Source organism: Poecilia mexicana, unplaced genomic scaffold (assembly GCF_051168715.1).
Source record: "Poecilia mexicana isolate PSO_F unplaced genomic scaffold, ASM5116871v1 scaffold_6, whole genome shotgun sequence".
Taxonomy (NCBI): Eukaryota; Metazoa; Chordata; class Actinopteri; order Cyprinodontiformes; family Poeciliidae; genus Poecilia; species Poecilia mexicana.
Window position 1 is genome coordinate 31060975 of NW_028263375.1, and position 18542 is coordinate 31079516.

The following is an 18542-nucleotide window of genomic DNA, read 5'->3' on the forward strand; positions in this document are numbered from 1 at the left end:
ACTGTTGAGTAAGAGTTTTAAAAAATTAATATTGTAAAATACCAATATTTGTTCTTACTTATTTTAGAAAGTGAAAATCATATAGATTAATTACACATAGTGATATATTCCAAGCCTTTATTTCATGTAATTTTGGTGATTATGCTTTACAGATGATAAAAACACATGTTCCATTTCATCTGCTGTTATTGGTTCACTGGGTTTTCAGCCGTCTGGCAGGAAATCTTAGAGCACTTCATGCTTCCTGCTTTATGGAGATCATGATTTCATTTTTCAGCAGGACTTGGCATTTCCCACGCTGCCAAAGGCACCAAAATGACTTGTTCAATGACCGTGGTGTTCCTGCACTTGATTAGCCAGCAAACTAGCCTGACCTGAACCCCACAGAGACACTATAGACTAGTACCATCAATGAGAAGATGAGAGACACCACATCCAACAATACAGATAAACTGAAGGCTGGTGTCAAAGAAACCTGAGCTTCCTCAACACCTCTGGTATGCAGTCACCCAAATCTTTAGTTTTCTCCCAAGACTCTACATGAGAATCGAGTCACAACTTCATGAAACATGATATTATGACCAGTTAGAGGAAACAAGTTTGCAAAATAAAAATATTATGCAAAACCAAAGTCTATTTTGGTCTTGATGGCCTTAAAAAAGTGCAATGTAGTATTTTATCTATCAACATATAAATAATAAAAAATTAATTTGAGGCCAAATGCGCCCAGTTTGATGTTTCTATGAATCAGAATTTTACAACAGATACAAAACATATTGATATATATATATATAAATAATAATAAAAAATTTTGCAGCGCCAAACTGCAAAAAGCACTGGCTTATTTACAAGTAACCACATGTAAATGTTGGGAGGCGCTGCGGCAGATGGCCTGTTGTCACAGCAGGTTACACCTCAGCATGTCGGCTCAGACACAAATGGATGCTGCGTCGTACAGCTGGATGTCAGTCAGAGGTGATGAAAGAAACACGGGGAAACATGTCGGTCCCTCATACGCACAAGGAGATGCACCATAAATCACTGACTGCTGCCAGAATCCTGATTAACCCTCTGATCCCAGACTAGGACCACCGTCATGTTGGTTTAAAAAAACAAAACAAAACAAAAAAAACAAATAAATCACTCACACACATACCCATACATTCTTAATAGTTATGAGAGAAGCCATAGAGACACTCTGTTTATGCCTGAGAGATGAGGGGGCAGAAGGGGATCCTTAAGTGAAATGAAAAAGGGACTCATCCGTGTCTTCGCTCACTGTCCTAGATCTCTGTCCCGATGTCTTCAGGTCCTTCAGGATCTGAGACTGATGCTGGAGACACTCCTTCATCTTGTCCTCTGTTAGGGTGAGACGCTCCTCCAGCACGGAAACGGTCTGCGCGGAGAGCAGGGGGGATTAGGGCGTACGATAATTACACAGCAGTCGCAGAATAATTACAGAGGCAGAAGCAAGACGGACGGCCTGTAGAATCGGTTCCGTCATCGCTCTGGAAACATAAAGCGAAGGCGGGAGATGCAGAAGAGGCTCTGTGGATGGATGACCTGGTTTTCTCATTTACCTTTCTGAAAAATTACTTTTACTTTTGTCGGCAGCATTTTTAATGCAATGAGACTAGGGATGCACCGATCCACTTTTTTTATTTCTGATGCAGATACAGATATCTGAGGTTTAACACAGACCAATACTGATCTCATACAGAAAAGCAGAGGCGAAACTTAACTGACTTTACACTTTTTCCAGATTTTATTTGTGAAAAAGTTTGAAAGTTGTGCATCATTTTCCTTTCACTTTGTGCTGATTTATTACTAACAAATCATGTGGCTGAAATGTGACAAAGCGTGAAAAGGTTCAAGAGTTATGATGGGGCATTTTTAGGTTTGAACAAGTCAAATTTAAGACTTTTTAATGCCACCTTGAATAAAATGTAAGACTGCGAAAGCTACAAGTATGGGAGCTACAAGCTGGGAGATCCTACTGTATTACAACAGCAAAAATGGAAACTTCTGAGGTCTGCTTGTGGTCCTCTTAAGCTTAGCTTAGAAGAAGCTAGCAAGCAAAGGTATATTGGCAGCTACTTATCAGTATCCTTAACTGCTTCGAGTCACAGAACGCAATGAAGATGTCTACACACGATTCAAAGTTTTGCCTGACAGAAAAGTCCCAAAAGAAAAAAAAAAAAACATATGAGAAAATATGAGATGAAATCGAAAGTCGCTCATTTAATTAACGACAAAAGATTGCACAGCTATACCAATTGCTTTAGTGGGGTCCATAATTTCTGATTCATTTCTACCCGATTAGTAATAATACAGCTAAATTTGGAAAAAGGAAAAAAACAACAACAACAAAAAACCATTCCACTGAAATGAGTCACAAACGCACAAACGTAGCCAAGAAGCTGCTTCTCAGCAGCTTTCAGATTTCCCCTCCAGCTGACCTGCGTGAGAACATCCAGCTGTCGAACAATGTGCTGCAGGGTGAAGTCCAGACTTGATGGATGACCGGGGAGAACGTCCAGTGGGCGGCTCTGCGTCGTGTCCTCTTCCTCCATCCTTCCTTTTCCTCTTCTCGGGCCGTCTGAGCCGGTCTGGTTCCCAGAAATCGACCTTGCCCTGCTGGCACTTTCACCTCGGGTCCACGCTTCCACTCTCGGTCCGGTGACACGACGTGCCAGGAAGTCTGCCTGTGTGGGCGTCAAAAGTGGGAAAAACTAAAAGCTTTCAACTATTCAAGGACAAAAACACTTTTTGTAGAGACATTGGTGGGTGTTTAGCTTGCTTGTGTCTCATAATCAACTCATCTAAGACACCTTTTCCAGCAATCAGTACTTGGACATTTACAGAGGTGTGAAGAAGTCTTTGCACTCTTCCTGATTTCCTTTTTTTTGCATGCTTGTCATACTTAAGTGTTTCAGAACTTCAAACCAATTTAAATATTAGTCAAAGACAACACAAGTAAAACCCCAAATGCAATTTTTAAATTAAAGTTGTTTATTACTAAAAAAAAATCAAACCATGCTATCCTTTCAAGGAGCCAATACGCCATCAGCAGCTGTTATCTTCTTTCATACCAGTATAATTACCAAATTAATCACACCTTTCTCATCCAGATTAGGGCTGCACTGATCCACGTTTTTTTCACTTCCGATACAATACACAGATGTCTTTGGTGCAGTATCAGCCAATACCAATCCGATATAGAAAACCAGCACTCCATTGACTTAAGACATTTTGTTTTTTAAACACGGACAAATGTCCTGAATTGTAAACTTGATAACTTTATAGTAGTGCGACACACTTAAATACAAGCTTGGTCAAACATGTAACAGCAAACGCAACCTTTATTTCTTCAGTCAGCACAATTAGGAGAATAGCAGCCAATGTAAAATAAATAAAGAAAAAAATGATAGAGATATTAATATCAGATCAGTTCATCTCTAATCTGGGCCGCCATCCAGCACAAGTTGGGAACGCCCAGAAAACGCACCTGCATCCTTCAGCACAGGTGGGACATTTTGCCACACTGCTCACTCTGTTGGCCACCAGTACTAGTTAGGAGGCTTTTACTGATATAGTGCACTATTTAAAATCTTGCGTTTTCCTTCATAGATATACACAAGAGTCGGCAAAAACTTTTTTCATACGCCACACACACATCCACTGGTGATAAAAACTGCTTCCTGTCTTGACATGCAAGAGACCTTGAGCTCATTGCAATCTGATAGACAGAGTGATTGCATGTTAGATGTTGCTGGATCACAGAGCAAAACTGAATATCTGATGCCATTTTTATATAACACTTGCTTACACAAAACTGATAAGATCATGCACTGGCATTGGCAAGAAAAGCTAGTTAAAGGGTCAAACTTTAAGTTGATGCATTACTTTTTATAAGCTCAAGAAATGTGACAAAACTAATTAAATAACATAACTTTATATTGTGTTTAACTAGAGCATTGTTTCCATATTCACAGAGAAGACTGACTACTGTAGCACAGGCTGAGCATTTTCTTTGACTGCCTCTTTACTGATGTCATTAACCTAATATTTAATATTTTTAATTGCAATTCATTTAGAAGACAGTGTTTCTGTTCCGTCTACATCATCATTATGACCCATACGCTACATGTGTTTTCAGTTCCCTTCAAATTGTAGGATGCACTGAAGATACGAGGAGTTAAAGCTAAATAGAATCTATAAGACTTTCATCCTCTAGTTCATTCTATGCTTAAATCTAGAATATCACTGTTCTGTTTATGAAGGCATACTGTAGTGAAATGACACTACTCATCAATTAGACGTTGAAGGTGACTGCTTTAGAAACGCAAATGTTTCATATACACATACAGTACGAACATGTGGATGTGGACAAGGACCTCACCTTCGGGTTTCAAACTCAAGATGTATGAAAAGAAAACGAAGAAATGCCTCATTTAATGGCTGAGCAGCAGTTAGCTTAACCATCTATTTGATAAAAAAAAATAAATACTGCTGAAAAGTTGACAAGTTGAAAAGGTTGAAATTGAAAGACATTCAATTCTCAAGGCTGTTCTGCAGACTGAGAAGAGAAAGACAAGAAATGATTTGACGGAATCCACTGAAGTCTATCGGGTTTGGTTTAAACTCGTCTTTAAGAATGTAAAACATAAAAAGCAGCCCCAGAAGAAGCCTGTCTTTGGCCATTTTTTTTTACTTGATTTTTGATTTGATGAGTGGTCAAAATCTGCCTTTAAGTTCTGATCTGGAAAAAAAAAAGTACTCAGAGAAGATTTGACATGCAGTGATAAGGTTGTCAAGACAGTCAAATATATCGTTATGCATTTAATTCTTAGTAACCTTCTTGTAATGCCACAATATGTAATAATGTAACACATTTCTACCACTACGTTTTCTCTACTACACATCAGTTTTAGGGATGCACCGATTCACTTTTTAAACTTTCGATAACTGAGGTTTAATATCAGCCGATACTGATCCGATACAGAGAAACTGCTGAACGTTTCTTTTAGCAAAAACAGACAAAAATATGCTGAATTACAAATTTATTTGCCAACTCTGCACCAGCACAGCACACTTAAATACAACAGTAGCTTCACATGTTTGATCAAACATGTAAAAACAACTTTATAAGTGACAAAAACAATTGGTCTAACACGTAAAAAAACCTTCAACAAATCTTTTTTAAAATTATTCAAAAGTGCAATTAGCATTTATAAATATACTCAAAAAACTAAGGCATGACATAGCTCAGAGCACTAGAATTAGACTGATACCTGATCTAGAATTTTCTTCCATATCAGGACTGATACCGATATTAATATCGGATCGGCGCATCTCCAATTGGTGTTGCACAAGTAAGGGCATACCGAGAATGATGACGCTTTTCTGAAACAACTCTTCAACAAAACCTTTCAAAATACTGGAGAACGAAACTCAGAGTAAGTATCAAATCTGAAATTTTATCGTCGCGATGACCCCGAGGTAGGGTTAATGTAACAAAGAGATCGATTTTGAAATGAGGAACAATCGGGGCCGGTCATCCGTGTTTAAACTCCAGAAAGTGAGGCGACGTTGGGCGATAGTAGAGACTTCTGGTGGAGCAACAGGAGGAACAGAAGGGGGGAAATTAATGAGGGATGTGTCTGAGGGATGGGAGAGGAAGGAAGAGGAGGAGGAGGGGGTGTCACACATTCCTGGCCTAATGCACGGAGCAATCGATTCCAGCTTGCTTCCTGCACGCTGTCCTCACTTCAAAGGGAGACTTGTGAGGAGGCAGTAGAAGGAAGCCGATGGAGGGAGGAGATGGAGGCTGATGGAGGGAGGAGAACAAGGCAGGAGGAATGTGTTTTAAAGAAAGGAAGAGGCGAAAGGCTACACTTAAGTGAGAAGAGGAGAACAAAGCTGTCCGTGTGTGGCAGACATTCTACTTTGCTATCTCAGTTCATTTTCTCCCTCTTCTTCCCCCCTTTCTTCTCTTCATCCTTCATGAACTCCCTCCCCCTCTTCTCTCCTTGGCCACATCTGGCCAACATCTGCTCTGCTCATTTATGCCTAGCAGACCCAGGCCCTCATACCCTCACTCCCCCCCTCCCTCTGCCAGGAAGTTTGGATGTAATCAAACGTTTAACAGGCAAGGCAAGGCACCCCAGCTGGTTTTTGTGTCAATTGATGCAAAAAGCCCCCCCAAAAAAAACACACTCGTCAATGTTCAAACACATGTAGACAATCAGTGTGTGCGGTATTAAACGGGCGGTGGAAAACGAACGCAACTGACATGCAAATTTATCAAAAGAACATCTGAATTAAAAAACACATCAGGAACTAATTGGGGGGGGGATGCAGTGAATGGGATTCACCACGGCAACAACAATGCCACCTTACTGCGCACTCAAACGAGCTCAAGCCTGACGTTGTCGACGGAACCCTAAAGGTTTTAGAGGAAGTAAGAATCGTCCCTTCGAGGCTCCGCAGGAAGTCCGGAGTCATGGTTTGCTGTAACTGCAGTTAATCGTGGCAGGAATGTCGTGTTGGCGTTGCTGCAAGTCAGGTTTCAAATGCAAAGGTGGGTGGAAGGAGCTGCTGTAATTACAAAGGGGGAAGGAAGTGGGAGTGACATGCAGAACCAACAGTTTCAACACTCGTTCTGGTGCAACAGGGAAAAAAAAAATCACACGTTTTCAAATAAATTAATAAGAAATATGCTGAGAAGCTCAACGGGGGAATCAGTTTATAATTAGAGGAGTGGTAGTTTGACACCTACCCGATCTATTTTCCCTTTTAGAATCCCCAACACTGATATTTAGTTTAAATGTACAACAAAGATTATCACAAAAGTCTGGTTAGATGGTAAATATGAGAAATTATGTAAAAAAAAAAAAAAAACCCTCCGTGGCATCCATGTAGGTTTAAACGTTGCCATGTACAGTGCCTTGTAAAAGTGTTCCAGTGGCAGAAACCTTTTTCCACATTTTGTCACGTTGCAACCACAAACCTCAGTGTAATGTCATGTGGCAGACCAACCCAAAGCAGTGCATGATTCTTAAGAGGAAGGAATGAATACATGGTTCTCATAATTGTTTACAACTAAAACGCTAAAAACATGTGGCATCAACTTGTAGAGTGGCATTTTTTAGTCAGGCCATAAATCTAGACTCTACTCACGTTGGGAATCAAAGAAACCAGTGGTAAGGGTGAGCAGTGTAGCTGCTACTCTCACTGTGCGGCGCCGACAGTTGTACGGTGGCTGCCCTTACAGAGAAGAAGATTAGCTCATCAAACTTGCTGATGTTGGTTTGAGCAATCATTTAGTCTTTAATTTAATTCCTTATCTGGGAGAATTTTTAAGTATGCAGAGCTGATGGTGTGTTTCAGATCCTCAAAGCTCTGAAACACACCATCAAAAAGTGGGGGTGAAAAAATTTTAGTAAACTTGGCACAAACTGTGGCATAATATACCTCCAACATAAGTTCACACATTTTGCAGGAGTCAACAAAGGCTGAATATCCACCAACAAACCAGTGGCAGTTAAATGCTAATCAGTGATGCACTGATGCTGTGAAAAGCTCGACTGCAGCAGTATTACCTAAAATGGAATGGCTGTTAAAAGGCCTGTTCATGTTAGAACCTTAACGGGGACTGTTTGAATGTTTTATGATCAAAAGAATTGTGAATAGCTTGCCCTCCGAGCCTAAATTATGTCGCAGCTGTCCGATCAAAAACGTGATTATCATGAGGATGAGATTTAGCTGAAACCTCCGGTACTCTGACTTCTCGAAAAGGTTCTTTGATCTGAAGTGAGGAGGTTTGTGAATGCAGCGCCTCCTCTCACTAACCTGGCGCCTCAACCACAACAAATTTACGATCTTGTTGTTCTCAATGAAAATCTATATTGTGATGCTTAATACTATTACTCATAACATGTCAATTAGAATAATTGAACACAATTTCCCAAATAATCTCTTAAATGGCTGCACCTTAAAATATGGTGGCTAATTACCACTGAGATTCTCCAATAAATACCTGATTAAACAAAGTGAAGCCAGCACTCTTCTTCCTTGTGATGCTCGGTATTTCTACAGTGATGCACATTTAAGACTATTATGAATAGAATATAAGACCTAAATCTTCACAGAAATGTGCACACTTAGTCCAGTCAACTGGTGATAAATTTGATATATGCAAAACAAAAGCCAGCAAGCTAGCCATGGTATGTTAGCGGTGAGTTACTGGTGGCCTCAACTACTCAAGTCAGAGAATACAATGAACAATGTGTCCGAGTGTGACTCAAACTTTTGCCTGATAAAAAAAGTCCTGCAATGACAAAAAACAAAATAAAAAATATATATAATATACAGAATTAAATAATCCTGTCAAGACAAAATTTAAGACCTGTGATTAACATATTGTCACCTCTTTACGTAATTTTTTGCCAAAAGATGAATTAGTCAAAATAAATAAATAAATAAATAAATACGTCGGTCATTATTTTCTAACGGTAACGATATTAAAGGCTGACTTACTTTTTAGAATAAATTTAAGACATTTTAAGGCCTTACTCTTAGGTACATAAAAATAGAACTAATACTTTTTAAGGACGTGCAGACACCCTGTCTGCACATCCCATCTATAAGATAGATGGAAAAATATTAAACCATTTTAAATGTAAGTGATATAGCATGAAGACAAAATGTTTTTGTTTTAATTAGATGACAAATCTATGGATTTATTTTTGGCCTCAGCAAACCATGTTTGCTGCAGTCAATACAAAAAAAAAAAAAAACACTTAATGGCAGTCCACTGCTGAGCAGGACATTTTGATTTTACTGTGTGGGTGGCTATCATGCGGATGTGAAAAGCAGACAGACAGGGGAGAATGAAGGCGGGTGGCAACAGAAGTGGATGTATTCACTTCCTCAAAACCACATGAACCTCCTCTCTGCTCGCCAGCACTCTCTGAGCTCTTGCCATTGAAAAGCAACAGTGCTGCTTCACCACTGACAAAAAAAAAAAAAAAAAATATATTATATATATATATATATATATATATATATATATATATATATATATATATATATATATATATATATATATCTTTAGATATGGGTTCAAGCCTCCTTGTATAATCAGCTGCAGGAGCAGATACTGGGTACTGGCAGATAACAATTAGGTGTGGCACAGAGGAGTGAAAGACAAATCCTCTGATGTGGTGTTTTGGTGGGAATGGGAGGAAATAGAAGCTTTAGATCTCACCCCAACCTTCCATCTGACTTCCTTTTAAGGATTTTTTATTCATCCATTTTAAACACCTGCTTTGTCCTGCTCTGGATTGCAGGGGAGGGATATTTACTCTGTATGCAGCTACCTTTTTGCCCCATCCAAGCTCTACAAGAATGAGTAAATCACAATTACAGATTTACAAGTATGTTCAGGACAGCTTCTCTTTGCAGATTCAGTTGATTGCGTGTGGATAAATGTAATGCGAGAGTCATATTAGACTCAGGCGCACCTGAAAACCACGAGTCAAACCTGGAAGAAACTGTTCAACAATTACAGATTCTTTAAAACCCATTCCTAAACATGAGTGTTTAATAAACCTTGTCTTGCTTTCTGGACCTGATAAGCAGCCAAATGTTCATCACTTTCTTCAAAGCTATGCTGATGATACACTTTTATTGCATGTATATCTGAGTAACTCTAGCTGTGTTTCCATTGAACATGTAATTCCACAATTTGACATCTTGAAAATAAATTTACTTAATGGAAAAACGGAAATGTTGAAAAAAACAAATTTTTTGATAAAAGGTTTAGGCCGTAACACAATTGTTTTATTTCGAGAAAACTGTAATGGAAACACTATTTTCAAATCACACGAGTCACGTGAGCAACAACCGGATGTTGCCACTGACACAAACCACGAAGAAAAAGACGACAGGAAGTAGCTGGAGGATCACGGCGCGGCAAGGTTTTTAATGACTTATTGCGTAAATATACTCATTCACACATAATTTTAAATTGAGTCAATTGTATTTTTTCGACATTAGTGGAATATTGACAAAGTTTGTTCACATTTCACATTTCACATTTGTAATGGAAAATGCAGCTACTTATAGCAACTCAATAATGCAGGAAGAAGCTGGACCATCCAGGGCAGGAAAAAGTTAAAGTGGGGATTTTAAACAAAATTAAAAACACGACTGGTGTGGTCCAGTTAAGTCTTGCTGCAGGGTGATGGTGTTCACATGAGAAAAGAGCCTTCAGGAGAAGAAACAAAAACCCGAATACATCTGGATATATTCACAAATGATAAAAACAGTTTCAGGTAAGATGTATTGAATAACCTACGAGACACCTAAGTTCCTTAAGACAGGCTTGATGGACAAATTAATTTGATTTGCTGAACGTATTTGGTACAACACAGTCCAGACAAAAGGCTGCTGCATATTTTCTACAAAATGACTAAACAAAGGTTTGGTTCATACATGCCATGTACCAACAGATGGGGATGGGGGAACAGCTAGTATATCACAAGCATTAATTAGAACACTGGGTACTGTTACTCATCAAGGGAGGATTTGTTGAGAGAGCTTCCAGCTGGGTGAAGTGAGTTTGGGTTGTCGGTGGTAGTTGCTGAGTGAGGACTCAGATATGTGTGCCTGTGAGTTTCTGCCTGCTGATTAAAACTGGCAGCCAGTACCAGCTGTAACTTGGTGTTCTTGGGAAAAACTATTACTTTGTGCAAGTTTGTGTTTTAGGATAAAAAAAAAAACTAACAAAAAAAAAGACACCAACAACTGGGGTTTGAAATTCAGCCCCAGATGCTCTTATGTCAATTCACAAAATCCCGTTTAGAGACCACATGCACAGCATCCAGCGATCAGACATCACTCAAGTGGTCCAATGGCTTTCTAGCATCGGTACACACATAAGCTCGCATGCACACACAGTGACTAATGCCACCCACCCAAACGCTCCTCACGCTGAGACCTATTGCAACAGTGTTCCACACTGGCTCAGCTGTTGCATAACAGCGTCAGCTTCTGTTTGAGAATTTATGCAAAAATGCTGCTTCTGCCTCAAAGTGAGGAACTGACCCGGATGGCAGGCCTGAAAGATGTGTGAAGCATGGCAGATGGGGAAAGACGATGCGAGTGCGAAACAGGAAGGGAGACAATTCGATCATATAACGGGTATATGTTAAACATATTACATACCTCTAAGCTAAAGTTGTACAGTCAGATCTAGTGGAGAATGATGATGTTATGTATCTACAATAAAAATTGTACTTATGATGGATTCTATTTGGGAGGGGCGGGGGATAATTATCTGGAACGCTCCCCCGAAGTCGGATTTCTCTCAGGAAGTTGAAGATTTTTCTGAGGGCTAACAATATGGCTGCTCCTAGAATCCACAAGTTGTGGTGGAAACATGTTTATTTTACAAGACACAGTTGTAAGAGGACGTCTGCACCTGCAACTTTAAACTGAACAAATTAAAAGTGGTGTTTGCTTAAAATGATGTTCGTAACAGGTATCCTGGCTGCCCACCATGTTGGGCACCAAGTCACCATGTTGAAATCCCCAAACCTAACTGCCACATCAAACAAGTTTCTAGAACTTTCTTCTTTCATCAGAATATTGCCAAAATTACAAGTGTCCTGTCCAGGAGTGACCCTGAAAAATTAGTTCATGTATTTGTTACCACAAGTTTGGACTACTATAATTGTTTACTATCAGGAAGTCAACAAAGAAAAGCCTCGATTTGATCCAAAAAGCTGCAGGAAGAATTCTAATGAAAAATAAAAAATAGAGATTATATTTCAGCTTCCTTTCAATGTTAAAAATGTAAGATTCTCCTTTTCATGATAAAGCCCTTAATAATGAAGCAACAGCAACAGCCATAATGTAACACATTCAGCTAAAGCTAACAAGGGCTAATTATCGGATGTAAAAAAATAAAGAAAAAAGAACCCAGAGGTTTTGGCAAAGGTTAATTTTTTTATTATACAGTACGGCTGTGTTTGGTGAATCAGATGGTAGCAAAAATAGATGTTTTGTGGTACAAAAGAAAAATAAAAACAAAAAAAAAACACTCCTCGGCTAATTTAACAATATTAGGAGGCAAACATATGTAACCACACTATTTGTTGTACATGTGCTAATTTGAACTATGGAGGTGGACTATTAACGGTAAGCACACAATACCTGCATCAACAGGGTTACAGGTTGCCATTTATGCTAAAAGTAGATGCAATTTGGGCCCCAAAGGGCCTGGATGAGAGCACACTCCAAAAGGTGGTTGTTCAGCATTCACTGCTTTTACAAGGCCCTTAGTGCGTAGGTGTAGAAAGAGACTTTGTTGGCCATGAAGTGGAATTATCACCATCCTGTAATCTGGAAACACATTCAGTTCATCCACTTCTTCAAAGAGGATAAGTCACAGTGAACGGAAAAAAAAAAAAAACAAGTCATGAACTAGCAAAAAAGACCCCCATTATCATTATCCATTGTGTGGTTTAAAAGCAATGGTCTAATGTCCACAAAGAACAAGGTACAAGCTAATATTAGTCTGATCCAACGTTAAGAGCAGCTGCAAATGTATAAACAAAGATAGTGTTGCTTAAAGACCATTTAAAGCTAAGTGGAGATTCTAAATAAACTGTGTGTCTCTTTGTTTTAGCCCTATAATTTACTCCCAGGATGTCATGTGCTCACCTGTTGCCCAGAGGCAAAAGTTAACATGTCCTTGTCTAACCTGGACAAGATGAAAGGAAAACAAAATTACTGTGACTATGAAAGACTGACTGCTACCAACAGAAACCAACAGCTCAGGTTGTCAGGTTTGTTTGGAATCTGAAAAAGAGTGGGCTGACAACCCACTTGAATATCTTAGAGTATGGTATTTACATTCAGCCATGTATAATTTTCATTTCAGACAAAAGTTTCTGTCTGACTTAAAGGGGCAATATTATGTAAAACTGACTTTTGTGAGCTTTACATCATGTTATATATCCTCACAAAACATCTCTGGAGTGTTGCTTTGATTCTTTCATGCATGCTTGAGAAATCCTTTAATCTCCCGCAGCAACCAATCATCTGTGCAAAACACCTGGTTGAACTCAGCACCGCCTTTGTGAGTCCCCCACCGGGCTCCTTCAGACTAGCCAGCAGCAATTAGCAAACATGAGCTGCGAATCTGTTGACCTCATTATAGAAGCTACTTCTCGGTGCAATGCTGGCAAAGACTTTGTTAAAAGGTTAATAGAGGAGCCGTGTTGTGATGAAGACGGAGTTTCAGAAAGAGCCCAAATTTCAAGGCGCTAAATTACAAAGTTAAATTTCTTTTAAGTCATATTCAATATACTGAAGGCAAGTCATTTGATTGTGCTATGATACTATATGGCTGGAAAATACATAATACAGCCCCTTTAAGCAAACCCACAATTTAGTAACTGTTGCATAATATTTGTAAAATAAATGGCTCTCTGCATGTTTGCCATTGGACAGATGCTTTGTCTAATAGACCAACAATACCTCGACAGGCTTCCAAAATTACAATGGGGAAAATGACACAAAAAAGTTTACTTTATAAGATTTTCTTAATGAAAAATATAAAAACAAAAGAAAAATTCCAGCAAAAGAGAAAAAAATTGCATTCTGATATCCTCCACTGATGCTCAGAAATTCCAATTTTATTGTGGCCTATAAAGGGTTGAGCAATTATTTGATTGCAAGTCTGCCTTGCAGACCAATGAACCAAGTACATGCATCACTTAGAGGATGGCATTGTTTGGGTTAAACTAGTTAGGGAAAATGTGTATTGCATTGTGTGCCTCTGTACTTTGAAGAAGTTCTTCAGCTTCAGCAGCACGTACATCTCTCAATGGTTCCAACTAAATATTGCATGAGAAAACTTGTGAATCATTAACATGGAACATACCAAGGTCCTGTCAAGGTTTTCTTCAAACAAAAGATAAGATAGCAAATAAAAGGCAACCTGCAGCCAGTGGGATTAAGGCTTTACACCAAAGGTTAAGGTCAACTAAGTAGTTGATTAGAAAAGACAAAGTTCTACATATTGATTCCCTTATGGGCAAAAACCTCATCATCTTCAGTCTTCACTTTGATCTTCGTTATAAGGAACACGTTTACTTCCGTGGGCTATAATTTACCAGCCGTCCACATGACAAATACAATTATTGTGGAGTGAGCATATGGGAGTAATAAAACCCTGTCACTTAGACCTAAGCATCGGTGCACACACTTAGACATGATAACCCCACTGCAAATACGCCCACACACAAATCCAGCTCACAAGGCCAGTTATTGCCAACTATAGTAAATAAAGGTTTTTACAACTTCTTCATGCCATGTTAGAGATAAATTAACTTCCTTATATAAAAAGGTTAATATATGTATGGTTGGATTATGGTGGCCCTGAACTGCAAACCACTTCAACAAATCATTAAACAATTACAAATTTTAAATCACAACATAGTCAATGTTCATACATCCAAAAAATGTGCTAAAGCCAGAATAAGTTCTTGTTCTAAAGCCAAAAGTGAAAATGTCCAATCAGCGATATCTTATGTGTTCACATCAAACGTGTTTTGAGTGTCAGGCGCATCTGGTTTACATTCAAAGTCTATGTGTGATTTGAAGTGTTTGACTCAAATGCTCAAAACGCGTCTGACAAATAGGCCGGCAACGAAAAACGTCTAGAGCAATTTTTGTACATCTGATGTGCCCATGACGCGTTTCCACATAGACTTTGAATGTAAACCAGACGCTCCTGACCCTCAAAACGAGTTTGATGTGAACACACCATCAACATTTAAACATCAGCAGTATTTAAAGTGCTATGCGTCGAACTTGAAGCATCGGACACTTTTTTGACGCACATGACGCGTTTGGTGTGTAAACACACCGTTCGGTTTCTCACTGTGACCTACCTCTTCTGTTTTTTTAAATATATAGTTGTGGCTTATTTAATGTCGTGTTTTATTAATTTGTAGTTGTGCTTAGTGATTTGTCAAAGTGGTTTGCACTTCTGAGTCACCATATTGAATGAATGAATGAATGAATGAATGAATGAATGAATAGACAGACAAATGTGCCAGCAGAGCCTATTGCTAAATGCAGACAGAAACCACTTGACAAAAATTTCAACAAGCAAAATGTCTACAGCTCTGCATGATTGCTATGTGAAATATGCTTTGAATGGATTAATATCCTGCAGCAGGGTTTCGTAAAACATGTTTCTTCTAGAGAGGAAATTAGGATTTCACTTTAATTTTCAAAGGCCTCTTTTTCAGCTGTTTCTTTCCCACCAATACCTCAAGTGAAGGCAAATCCCTTCACAGTGAGGAAGTGAATGGGCGTCATTGTGGCTTTGAGAGGGATTAACCTATTTTAAAGCCCCTTACAAAGATTTGCTGACATTATTCACATTTTATTAGACATTCTCACCTACACATACACACACTGGGTAAAATCGAAATCCTTGAGCCATGAAATAAGGAATAAATCTTAAACTGGAGAAAATTTCAAAAGTGGTTGGCCTCGCTCAAGTTTAAGTGTTGGGAAATGGAACCGATAAGGGAACAGAAATGATCTAAAGCAGGGGTGTCCACACTTTTTGTCACATGGTCCACAATAAAAAAAACAAACAAAATATTGTCAATTTTGAGCAATAAAATTAGGATCTAGGTTACTTTTTTTTTGAAAATGCTTACTGTATTTCATCAAGTTTAATAAAGTCATTAAAACATATATTGGTGTAGAAAATACAGCTTTTGACTCAAACTCATCCATCAGTGACTGAGTAAACGTCACTGATAGATGAGGTCCTAGCAAGAGAAAGCATGAAGCATGGTTATTTAAATATGAATAATTAGAGCTGTTGACAACATTTTCAGTTGCAAGAAGATTTTACTTTGTCTATACTAATTTTGCTATAATTAGAAATAGAAAGTTTCAATTTGTATTTGATGTATTTTGGGCAAATTGTATCATTCTTGAATTAAAGGTAAGGGCCACACACACATCAGTCCAGTGGCCACAAATGGATCCTAGGAAACACTCTGGCCAATTTATTTTTTGAAAATTTAAAATGTCTTCCATTTCCAGTGTTAAATGTTCATTAGAATTTAAAGTTTATTCATCTTTGAGAATGTGTCCCTGCATTATTATTATTATTCCATTAGAATTATATTACATGAAGATGGTCACAAAACAATATTACAATAACTTCTGGAACAACTTATCATCCAGGAAAACTTGTTATTGTCACAGGCTCGTTGGGAAAAAAAGATTCACAATCATTTTGACAAATTACTGTAGTAATTCTGAGCATTTTAATTAGTATGCTGGTCCACCTCACTAGAGCCGTTTCAGATTAGCACAGTCGGTAATGCTGCAACTAAATACACCTTTTTTCTTCATGTAAGCAGCAACAGTTTTTACACACTGACCTCGCAAACTTAAATGTCCCCAGCAATACACAGAGCTAAGTGGCAGCAGGTGGCTGGAACAACGTCTGACAGGGTTAAACAGGATGCAATTAGTGCATCCATCATTGAGCACAATCACAGAGCGAAAGACTAAAGGAATTGCTAAAGGTTGTCTGCTTGATTGACAGTACTGGCAGCGGGGGGGGTCGGAGGTCATGCTGAGGCTTTGCCCTTCTCTTTGCAGGCAGGAGGGAGCTGAGAAAGCTGCTCCAGGCCCCAACAGTCACAGGTGGGCTTTGTGGTCTGTCATCATGCGTTGTGTGCCGCCAAGATTCCACCATCACACAAACAAGAAGCTAACTTTTTTTTATGCATGTGCCCTTTATTGATGTTATCTTCACTATTGTGTTTGTACAATCGACAACTTTTGCAACGGTGTAGACGGTCAATATGCCAACATTATGCATTAAGCAGCAGAAAGGAGCAACAGGAAAGCGGTCTGGTGGAATCAGAGGAAAGGACTTTTAAATAACACAATGTTATAAGCACTAGAAAGAAGAAATATGAATGGATATCAAATCATATGCAAAAGATGCTCAATTTGAGACACAATGTACCTCTCTATTAAAATCAAATCTCAGCTTCACAAAGGTTAGATAAGGTCAAAGTTATTTTCCTAATTATCTTCTCTGCAGTTGGATACTAATCCCTGTCTACCAACCTGTTAGCCTGTATGCTGTGTGTTTTACAACGCTGCCAAAAACAAAGATTAACAATTATACTGACTGTGCTCAACTATTCTTGACTGTCCATCTAAAGTAGAAAATTTGTCCAGCATAATTCCCACCATCCACACTGGGGTCTCAGCAATCCATGTTGCACTGACAGATCACTCATACTTTCCATCTGGGACATGTACTGATGATTCATAAGTTTCAACAGCACTGGGATATTGTACACCAAGAATGTCAATGGATAAGCTTAAAGCAAACAGAGCCTGGAGTGGGTGAATTAAAAAAAAAATCTACATCAACCTTTTTTTTTTTTTTTAAACAGGATTAGTTGGCAGATGGGGTGATTTGGTAACCCTAGTGAAATACCCACGCTAACTCAACTCCTCACACACATAAGACAGGCGTTCATATTAATGTAGACGTTCAGCCTAACCAGCACAAAGATTTTTAATGTTAGATCCAGTGTGTGCTGCTAAAATATACTATCTGCTTTCTGTTGCAGACAAAAAGATTAACTTCAGCAAGGTTATTAAAATCCATTTAAGACATACTGTACTAAAATGAGAACATTTATTCATCTGTTGTTGAAACTATGCTAACAGGTGTATTTTATTAGAGAAGCACCAATCTGATATTAATATCTGTATCAGGACCGATGTTTAAAGAAATTCTAGATTGGATATCAGTAGCAGTACTCCTGATCAATAAGAGCAGATCTACTTTTTTTTTTTTTTTTTTTTTTTTCATTTCCGATACCAATACAGATATTTGAAGTTTAGTATTGGCCCTGTACCGATCCGATACAGAAAAAACACTGCTGAATTCTGAATTATTTGATAATAGCACAGCACATTTAAATACAACAATAGATTCACAAGCTTGGTCAACCATGTACAAACACCCAACTTTAATTTGTTCAGTCAATGCAGTTATGAGTAGAACAGCCAATTTAACATAAATAATAAAGAGCCTGAAACCGATAAAAACAATATGTTGACTACCCAGGTCAAACTTGTAAAAATAAACTGCAACAGCAACAAACCTTCTTTCAAACGGTTCAGAAAGTGCAATTAGGAATTCTAAATATAATATGAAATAAATAATAAAGCATGGAGTCGCTCAGAGCACAAAGCATAGAATTAGTCTGAATAGATCTGGTCACATTGTCACTGATACCCCATCTACAATTTCTGTCAATAAGAACCGTTAGATATTAATATCGGATCGGTGCATCTCTAAATTGGTGAGAGTGAACTGGAATCAAACTCACAACTTTCCCTTCTGTTCCTGTGGTGCCACAGTGGCCTCACTGGTTAATGCAGCAACAGTCTCCTTACAA

General features: G+C 38.5%; 1 protein-coding gene across 2 annotated transcripts in view; it reads right to left on the reverse strand.

Annotated features, from left to right (window-relative positions):
- Positions 1–103: 103 nt before the first annotated feature.
- poc1b (POC1 centriolar protein B) overlaps positions 104–18542 on the reverse strand; it is a 39871-nt gene continuing 21432 nt past the window's right edge. Inside the window, exons 11-12 of one of the 2 annotated variants that reach the window (XM_014985971.2) lie at positions 2460–2705; positions 104–1396 (exon numbers count right to left, since the gene is read on the reverse strand). In XM_014985971.2, coding sequence (XP_014841457.1) covers positions 1238–1396; positions 2460–2705 — 405 coding nt within the window. In that variant the 3' untranslated portion in view covers positions 104–1237. Of the gene's footprint in view, positions 1397–1642; positions 2706–18542 lie in introns of those variants that run through there. The other variant, XM_014985970.2, reaches the window with a different exon arrangement.